Here is a 10,275-nt window from a genome sequence, read left to right on the forward strand (position 1 = left end):
AGAGAGAGAGAGACTTGTATAACTTTAGAAAGACATTGTATCATCTTTGTAATGTACATACATTCACATATAAAAGAAATATCTGATTTTATAATTTCCTTATAGTTTTAGAAAATTTGTATTAATAAGAAAAAAAATAGAAAAATTGCATAAATTAATTGTATTTAATTGTATCATGATTATTAAAGTCTTATTTATTTTTCAAATTATATCTTACATACACATACATCAACATAAACAACCATTTTTATTTTGCGGTAATTCGCCAACTAATATTTTCGTGGATCAATGCGAATAACAATCGTTTGTCTAACGTCTATGAGCGCATAAAAGATACATGATGAGATTAGTATGATGAAACTACCTTATGAGATTTGCTGATAGCTATTTAAAATAAATTAAACTTTGTATTTGATTGACCTTTACAGTTTTGTATATTACAAAATAAACTGCTTAAAGTACGAAAGAATAAGGATTTTCACTTGTTTTGTTCTTTTTAGCTGTACTGCTGAATTAGTGCGATAAATTAGGGTAGAAGGAAGTATATGTGTTTCACTTTAATTTATTGCACCAGTTCAACAGTGCAGTTAAAAAGAATATTTAATTTTCTGCTACAATAATATTCTGTAACAATTTATACATCGAGTCTCAAGCGACGACGTGAATAATAAATAATGGTAGGTGTAATTCTAAACGATAAATCTAGATAAGACTTTCATCCCGTATAGATTTCGCTTTATTCTTCCAATGAGTCATAATTGCATGAGGCACAATGCAGATAAGATATAATCGTTAAACGTTAGTCAATATCACATAGTGACAGTGATCGGGTCGTAGTGAAAATCTTCAGTGTCGCAGTATTAATAAGCAATCTACAATGTTTAAAATTGAATATTTTTCCAAAAGAAAGCTCCCAGAATTAACAATCGAATTAATTGGATCTTTTAGTATTGACGGTGATTTGCAATATCACGCTGATTTATCGCAATTAAAATATTATATTCCTCCTTCAGATCCTAATGTATATTATGATCTTGATTATAATGCTGCGTCTACTTGTCACAAACCTAATTCATACATCAAATTGGATGATATATTAAGATGGATTTCGGACAATTTTAACCAGCTTGAAAAACCATTATCACCGAACGAAAGACATTGGTATGTTATTAAATAATATATGTATATATATATTTCTTACTATTTTAAATATAAATAATAATAAATGATAATTGTTCAAATAGTATACGATATTCTAGAATCATCCCGAACGTGTCCAAAACGTCTACAAAATCCTCCAGGACATCTTGGACACATTCAGGGTACCAATTATGTATCTTTTCCGTAGCGTAAACTTGTGAAAAGTGAAATTTTACATAAAAAAACTGACATTTTTGTTTACACAAGTTATATGGTCGCTAAGATCGTCAAGTTCACGTGGAACTTTCCACTTTTCACGTTTCTGTTTTGAGACAAAATTATATGATCGCTGCTCTGAATGACTTTAGAACGTCCTGTACTATCTAGGTTTTTACAAGTAAACTTAATGATAACAAATGATAATTCTTACACTAACCGCATTTATCATTGATTAGGTTGAGTGTAGACTTTGTTTGCCGCCGTGGTGCATTAAAAACAATATTCTCTAGCCCGTATAAGAAGTATAAAGGATGGATTATTTGTGCCAGCAAATATCGTGGTACAATATACTTATGTGAATATTATACAGATGAAGGTCAACACGTCAATGACAGCAAAGATAAACTATATTCACGTGGATTTAAGTTTGAACAATATATGGTAGCAGGTATTACATTCACATTATATATAGCAACAATTTGATCAATCTATATGATTTTTATTACAAATTAATTTACGTACATAATTTACGTAAACATGATTGTGCAATATGTATTGTTTGTTTAACAGATCACCCAGCACATAAGCCAGATTTATCAGTGCCTCTCAATGAATGTGAAGAATTTCGTTGTGTGTTTAAAACAAAATTTGGCGATCATTCGCTATTATACGCAGCAGAAATAGACGGCATTTCTTCAGAACAGCCAATAGAAGATACTCTCATTGGCAAAAAATTTACTATCATCGAAATGAAAACATTACCATTGTATGATAAAAATGGGAGTTTGTATGGCAAACTTACTCCTGACAGAGTAGCAGGATGGTGGAGTCAGAATTATTTAGCAGGAATAGACACAACTGTATGTGGATTAAAAGTTGGAAATGCAGTGCGGATGATAAAAGAATATCCTACGCATATTTTGCCGCAATTTTCAAAAGTACTTTTAAATTCGTTAAAAAAGATAAACTGTATATTTATGTGGTCATACACACATATTAATTTTATTTTTTTTTTATTACGCAGGTTGACTGTAATATGGACAAGTGTAAAATGTTCTGCAAAATATTTCTAGACTATGTCAAAAGAACCGTAATTAAAGATCATGATGAATGCATGTATAAATTTCAGTGGAATCCATCCACTAGGGATATTGTGCATTATAGCGAAGAATGTCCTAATAATGAAATGTATACATTTTTGAAACCATGGTTTACAAGTAGAGCGGAAAAACACAAATTTCCTATAAATGTAAGAAATTAAAACACCTAAAAAATGTTGCAGAAAAATGTTGTAGAAAAATCCAAGAGATCCATTAAAGACGTCCTAGTCTGTACGCAACATAAGTTAATGTTAAAAACATACTTAAACTCATAGTGATTCTTGATTATATTTTCAAACTCGTATAATATTTCATTTGTCTTCTTCAAATATTGAGACCATATATTTTATTATTTTATAAGTTATATATATACTTTATAAGATACATATACAAATATTATAAATAATAATTATTTTCTGGAAATGTTTGATACAGAGTGGTTACTATTTTGTTTTATACCAAATTTCATACAATAAAACTTAAATACGATAAACTCATACACTTGATGTAACTTTTTATTGTACTGTTAAGTAGAATATAAATTTGTTGATTTTATGCATATTAAACACTTCGACCTAATACTTGATTCATTGCCTCCATTTCTTTGTGGGATATAGGATTTAACATAATTCCAGATGCCGGTGGAATTAACTCTAAATCGCGTAATTCGTTTACTTTTATCTTTAAGTAAACCCTCTTATCTTATTAATTGTGTTATTACTTTCTCTCCAATCTACAACATCAACAAATATTTTATTATAGAATGTAAAAGATCTGGATATCATTTGATCTTAGTTTCAATTTCATACAGCATGAATTTAGGAAAAATTATCTTTCTTGAGCAGTTCTATAGATTGCATCTTCAGCAGCAATGGACCCACCGTTATCCACGTTTTTTTATACGGCTCTTTTTCTAGGAATTTCATTCCAACGCGATTATCGTTCCTTCGTTTATCCAGAGCGACTATCTCGTCGAGATCAGTGAGAATCTCACCAGCTTTATATTCAACTTGTTCTAAGTGTTCCAATATTTTTTCGTGATCACTCATCTGTAACGTAATTAGAACATTTATATATTATCGTTTATATTTATTTCTTCCTCTTATTATATTCATATATCGAAAGATTCATAGATAAGTACATTTATTTGTACAAGGTTCATTCTTACTGTATTTTTTAATAAAATAAAGACAGAGTCTCTGTACTTTGATTTACATTTTTATTAACAATTGATTGATACAAAAAATAACACTATCAATTGCATTAGCGCCAAGTACACCAATGCAAAGATCGCTCCTGATGAGTTCACCCAGCCCGAGTTATCCGTGGACTACAATGGTAAGAGAGACTGCTAGGCTTACTACGATCCATCTGAGCACAGGGCCATAGTGTAAGAGTATTAGAAGAGAAGTATCGAGGAGGCCAAGAGACAGATGCGCGCAAAAAAGCTCAAGGCGGAGGAGAACGATGAACAGGATTCGAACATGTGGACGAGGTGGACATGCCCGGCACGAAGGTGAACTCGAAGCAGCGCATCACTGTGAGAAATCTGCGTATCCGGGAGGACACTGCCAAGTATCTGCGCATCTCGATCCGAACTCCGCGTTACGACCCCAAGACCAGATCCATGCGGGACAATCCTTATGTCGGCACCGAGCGCGAGGTGGATTACAAAGGCGAGAACTTCGTGCGCTTCTCCGGCGACACTCAGCAACGCCGGGTCCACCTCGTCCACGTATTTGTCCTTATCCTTGTCCGAATCATGTTCGTCGTTCTCCTCCGCGTTGAACTTTTCCGCGCGTATCCGTCTCTTGGCCTCCTGGACCTTCTGATACTCCTCTACTATGGCTGCGTTCAGAAAACATAGCTGATCAGTGAGCGGTCAGTGATTATTGGTCCTTATTGTTAGATCTCTAACTTTAGACCAATTATATTGACGAATTGCTCAACTGTTGTGCAACTGTTGAGTTCGCTGAACGCACCTTATGACTCTATGCTCAGATGGATCGTAGCCAGCCCAGCGGTCCCTCTTATCGTAGTCCATGGATAACTTGGGCTGAGTGAACTCATTCGAAGTGATTTTTGCATTGGTGTACTTGGCGCCAACCTTGCGTGGTCTTTCCATGAATTCTTTCCTTTTGTGTTATCGCACCACAGTTCTCACAGGCACCCTTGCGATACTTAGTCACTATGTTTGAGCTGTCTACCCTTATAGAAATATCATACTAAGAATTATTGATAATTACTTATTATCCAGTATTTTTAATACTGAAAATAAGTAATTATCAATGATTTTTAGTATGATATTTCTATAAGAGTACTCCACGATTGTATGATGCATTTATGGAGCTATATTGCTTCTGCTTCTCTGGCTGTGGCCATTGGTGCTTCAGAGTAGCGCCGAAGTACCATGGAGTCGCACTGATGTACTGAGGTATGTGCGGATTGATATTTTTTCCTTCTTCATCTACGACAGCTGGAGCTGTGCCAGCTTTTCTGGTCTCTTCGAGTTCCTACGCCTTTCGTCAGTCTTTCCGACTCTTCTTCCGCGGCTCATCTTCGAATAAGCTCTTGTTCTTCAAAATGTTCGATACGATCACGTTCGCCAACAAATTGGCCATTTTAGGCGATATTTCGAGGACTACGTCTTTTCTTTCTTTCCTCCTGGAGTACTTATCCAGTTTAGCGGCTTCACCTCCGTTTTCGATAAAAGTAGGCTCAATCGACACGTTTTTGTTAAAGAAACAACTTTTTTATTTGAGGAAATCGTCGCTCTCTACTGCGAAGCAAGATATTAATAGATAAAGTTAAGGGCGCATTAGGCTAGGAAATCTGTCTTACCGTCTATCTATAGCTGTGTGACTGACCTCTGTGAAGTTAGCCCTCCATTTTTAATAAAAACATTTTTTTTGCATAACATTACGCCAAATCGTTTGTAGAAATATGTAGTTAAAGACTTTTCGTTTGTACTAAAAAAATAAAAAAGTTACGAGGGGATGAAAAAATCGTCAGCCCCTCAAAATGGAGAGCTGACTTAAAAAGTGACTTAATCTACGCCAAATAATTTGTAGAGGTTTGTAGTGAAGGAATTATCGTTTGTAGTTGTCCAGAAACAAAATGGCGCCCAATAAAATATTTAAGGGTGCCGTATTTCCACTCTTTTGTGAGGGATTGTTCTCTTCCTTTATAGAAATGTAATACTGATAAGTAATAATTTGGCCAGTGATAATTACCGTTGTTCAATAATTTTATTACTCGTACGAGTAATAAAATTATTGAACGACAGTAATTATCACTGGCCAAATTATTACTTATCAGTATTACATTTCTATAAGGGTAAACCGACTATATCGAAGCTAAATAATTTGTAGAGGTTTGTAGTAAAGGAATTTTTGTTTATAGTTGTTCAGAAAAAAAGATGCAGCCCCTAAGAAATTAAGAGTGACGTATTTCCACCTCTTCGTGAGGGGCTGTTCTCTAAACCGGCTATATTGACTCGAAATAATTCGTAAAGGTTTGTAGTCCCTTATAGAAATATCATACTAAGTATCATTGATAATTACTTATTATCCAGTATTTTTAATACTGAAAATAAGTAATCATCAATGATTCTTAGTATGATATTTCTATAAAGGGTGAAGGAATTATCGTTTGTAGATGTTCAGAAACAAAATGGCGGCCAATTTAATATTTAAAGGTGACGTATTTGCACTTCCTCTTTCTGGACAACTGCAAACGAAAATTCCTTCACTACAAACCTCTACAAATTAGTTGGAGTCGATATAGCCGGTTTAGAGAACAGCCCATCACGAGGGGGTGGAATTACGCCTTCCTTAATTTCGAAGGGGGCTATAACTTTTTTTCTGGACAACTACAAAAGAAACTTCCTTCACTATAAACCTCTACAAATTATTTGGAGTCGCTTAGGTTACTTCTTAAGTAAGCCTCCCATTTTTAGGGTCTGGCGATTTTTCGGCCCCCCCGCCCCCGTAACTTTTTTACTTTTTTACTACAAACAAAAATTCTTTTACTACAAACCTATACGAATTATTTGGCTTCGATATAGTCGGTTCCCTAACAGCACGCGACGTACTGCGTATTATCCCATTTTCGTACTCATTGTACTGTGATCATCTGTGACGTACTAAGTTGAACGCTAGAACGTCACTTATAATATTATTCGTTTTTCTTTCGCGCGCGAATGTTCTCAGATTTCACTCAGGGATACGGAAATGATACGTACGCTTTTCTATCGCGTGCGTACATTCTCAGGTTTGACTGAAATGATACGTACGCATTTGTATCGCGCGCGTATTTACTCAGAACGTACTCAGTCGATCGCAGTACATATGAGAACATTCTGAGATGATCGCAATATACGCATTGCGATCTACTCAAAACGTCCTCAGAACGTCCTCGTGCTATTAGGGTTTAGAGAACAGTCCCTTACGATAGGATGGAAATACGGCAGCTTTAGATATGAAATTGGTTGCCATTTTGTTTCTGGACAACTACAAATAAAAATTCCTTTACTACAAACCTCTACGAATTATTTGGCTCCGATATAGTCGTTTATGGATCAGCCCCTCACGATGGGGTAGAAATACGCCACTCTTAATTACGAAGGGGGTTGTAATTTTTTTTCTGGAGAACTACAAACAAAAGTTCCTTCACTACAAACCTGTTTGAATTATTTGGCTCCTATATGGTTGGTTTAGAAAACAGCCCCTCACGAGGGGGTAGAAATACACCACCCTTAATTTCGTAGGGGCTGTACTTTTTTTTCTAGACAACTTTAAACGAAAATTCCTTCACTATCCCTTATAGAAATATCATACTAAGAATCATTGATAATTACTTATTTTCAGAATTAAAAATACTGGGTAATAAGTAATTATCAATGATTCTTAGTATGATATTTCTATAAGGGACAAACCTCTACGAATTATTTGGCTTTGATATTGTCCGTTCAGAGAACAGCCTCTCACGAGGGGGTGGAAATACGGCATCCTTAAATATTAAATTAGCCGCCACGCTTATAGAAATTTAATATTGATAAGTGATAATTTGGCCAGTGATAATTACTGTCGTTCAATAATTTTATTACTCGTACGAGTAATAAAATTACTATTTATTACTGGCCAATTTATCACAGTCAATGATACTTTTCTATAAGGACAATAGTATTCGTATGTACTTGACAGGGAAAAAAACTCCGGTTGGAAAACTATTCTTTTAAATCGTTTATATTTTGTATGAAGAATTTTGAAGTGCAATTGAAAAGATTTGTGAGTCATTCTATTATTTGTAATTAATTGTTCTTTTTTGGACCATGTATCCTTATAGAAATATCATACTAAGAATCATTAATAATTACTTATTTTCAGTATTAAAAATACTGGATAATAAGTAATTATCAATGATTCTTAATATGATATTTCTATAAGGGTATTTAGCCGGAAATAATGACCGGAGGTAAATTAAACAAAGGTTCGGTATGGTATCGTTTGTATTTTGTATGAAGAGTTATGAAGTATCATTAAAAAAGTTTGTGATCATTAAAAAAGTCATCCAGATAATTTTAATTAAATATTAAAAAATCATGTATTTGGCCGAAATATCGATCTCAAGCGCTGCTGTGGAAGTACAGTCAGGCACGATCGGTGTACTATCTAATATTTCAATACTCATGGTTCATTTTCGGGGAATTATGTATAATAAGGCCTTTTTCGAATTTTGATATTTTTTTGCAGCTCTTTTGGTAAAAATATTTATTTTGACTCCAACATTGATAATCAATCGGGGGAGTCCGAAAAATATGCAAATTGTATATTGTTTTAATTAAAAAAAAATTCTTTTTTCACTTGTCAAACATTGCTGCTTTCCCACAATTTAAACAAGTTACTGATCTTTTAATCACATTATATAACTGCAATATCGAAAGACTAGCGGGGAGCTGTCCCTCCCGCATCTCCCTTAAAATTAACCTAAGCAAACCTATCGTTACATTAGCCGTTAGTCATTGTTTATTAAAAAATTATAAAGAAAAAAGTTGAATATTTTAATGAATAATGATTGACAGTTAATGTAAAGATAGGTTGGATTAAGTTAGTTTTGAGTGGTATTGGGGGGGGGGCAGCCCTCCGCTAGTCGTTCGATATTGCAGTTACATAATGTGATTAAAAGATCAGTAATTTGTTTAAATTGTGGGAAAGCACCCAGATAGCGTAGAGATGAACAGAAGTTCCTATAGAATTCATTTTAAAGAATAGATATAGAATTAGAAAAATGAATACCCGAAGAATTAACCACAGTAAGTTCGTCTTGAAATATTCCTTAGGACTTCATTATAGCGAATATTTCGCAACTTAATTCCTAGAACACTTTGAGAATTCATGAGGAATTAGGGCTAAGGCAGAGAACGAGACGTAAGCGTCGTAAAGGCCATCACACACAAAATTCCGTAAGAACTTAAAACGTAAGCGTAAAGAAATCGACCAATCCCAATCGAGCACTCAGCTCTTCGTAACCCCTCCATTATTACGAAGAGCCGAATACTCAATTGGGATTGGTCGATTTCCTTACGCTTACGATTTAAGTTCTTGCGGAATTTTGTGTGATGGCCTTAAGCGTCTTCTACAATGGCAGTAGGAGTAGTAGTAAGAAATAAGCAGTAAGTAAATAGACCAATCACAATCGATTATTTTTGAAACGTAAAAATGGAATTGGTCAATTTGCTTACTGCTTATTTCTTACTACTACTCCTACTGCCATTGTAGAAGACGCTTTAATCGTAGACGTAAATTAAGGCAGAGAAAAACGTAAGCGTCAAGCTAATAGCCTTTCATGATTTACGTATATGTTTTTCTCTGCTTTATTTTATGTTTACGACTATGACGCTTATGTCTCGTTCATCTGCTTTAGCCCTTACAAATGTTTATAGCAATTACAAATGTTTATAGCAATTACTTTTTACGCCTATATTCAGGGGAGCATTCCAGATGCGCACATTGACAAACGGACACAGCCAACCACAACGCCGTATGATTAGAGATATTCTAGAGACTCTATAAACAACGACATATGATTGGATGTGTCTGTTTGTCAATGTGCGCATCTGGGACTCACTCATATTCAGTACATGTCAGTAAGTGTATAATAATTAATTTACATATTTACATATAAATTGTTTATTGTTATTCGCAGTTATTTATATTTTGTGGAATTAATTATATAGTTTTATATAATAGGGCAAAGAGAGGGAATTGGTGTTAAAATAACTTTTGATATATAAAATTTTCACCTGTGTCAATAATAAATATATTTATGCGAAGTATATTTTATCCTTAAGTTTGTATTCATGTTTCTAAAATCCATATATAGTTCTAATAAACTCAATCGCATTATTTGAAAGCCATTTATTTTTGGATTTTGAATTATATATTTGAAAGTGCGCTTTACTTACATTTGAAGCTCAGTTATTGGGAGTACAAATTAGTTCGGTCCGTTTTCAAAAGATGGTTCTGGCTGTTATGAATGTTTCCTAGTGACAGCTGATTTCGGTGGTTTCAGAGAGGTTAGACATCTGTCAATAATATTCAGTTTATATCGCTTTGAGTTTCATATAAAACCTCTGTTTTTTACTGTGTTGAATATGTCAAATTTTGTGTTAACTAAGCAGCATTTGCGGGAGGTTTTAATTTTCTGCTTTAATTGAAAGAAAAGTGCAGCTGAAGCGCATCAAATGCTTGTAGAAGTTTATGGTGACAATGCTCTAACTAATAAATCATGTAGGGAATGGTTTCGACGTTTCAAG

At 34.1% G+C, this 10,275-nt stretch overlaps 2 protein-coding genes and 1 pseudogene across 3 annotated transcripts; 1 reads left to right on the plus strand and 2 right to left on the minus strand.

Annotated features, from left to right (window-relative positions):
• Nucleotides 1–791: 791 nt before the first annotated feature.
• LOC116849486 (decapping and exoribonuclease protein-like) lies at nucleotides 792–2,889 on the plus strand. Its single transcript, XM_032826675.1, has 4 exons — nucleotides 792–1,161; nucleotides 1,596–1,807; nucleotides 1,930–2,297; nucleotides 2,384–2,889. Exons 1-4 carry the CDS (start codon nucleotides 878–880, stop codon nucleotides 2,618–2,620), a joined length of 1,101 nt encoding a protein of 366 aa, XP_032682566.1. The 5' UTR covers nucleotides 792–877; the 3' UTR covers nucleotides 2,621–2,889.
• Nucleotides 2,890–2,995: 106 nt separating this feature from the next.
• On the minus strand, nucleotides 2,996–3,796 carry LOC116849489 (p53 and DNA damage-regulated protein 1-like). Of its 2 annotated transcripts, none has more exons than XM_032826682.1 (3): nucleotides 3,601–3,789; nucleotides 3,341–3,508; nucleotides 2,996–3,192 (listed from the first exon to the last, which is right to left on the minus strand). In XM_032826682.1, the coding sequence occupies exons 1-3, from the start codon at nucleotides 3,619–3,621 to the stop codon at nucleotides 3,157–3,159; spliced, it is 225 nt and encodes a 74-aa protein (XP_032682573.1). In that variant the 5' UTR covers nucleotides 3,622–3,789; the 3' UTR covers nucleotides 2,996–3,156. The 2 variants fall into 2 exon arrangements, with proteins under 2 accessions (XP_032682573.1, XP_032682572.1); XM_032826681.1 differs by having other exon boundaries at nucleotides 3,001–3,192; nucleotides 3,269–3,508; nucleotides 3,601–3,796.
• A 25-nt stretch (nucleotides 3,797–3,821) lies between these two features.
• Nucleotides 3,822–5,080, minus strand: LOC116849506 (annotated as a pseudogene).
• Between the last annotated feature and the right edge of the window lie 5,195 nt (nucleotides 5,081–10,275).

This window comes from Odontomachus brunneus, unplaced genomic scaffold (assembly GCF_010583005.1).
Source record: "Odontomachus brunneus isolate Ranch 3 - 2012 unplaced genomic scaffold, Obru_v1 Obru_scaffold_117, whole genome shotgun sequence".
Taxonomy (NCBI): domain Eukaryota; kingdom Metazoa; phylum Arthropoda; class Insecta; order Hymenoptera; family Formicidae; genus Odontomachus; species Odontomachus brunneus.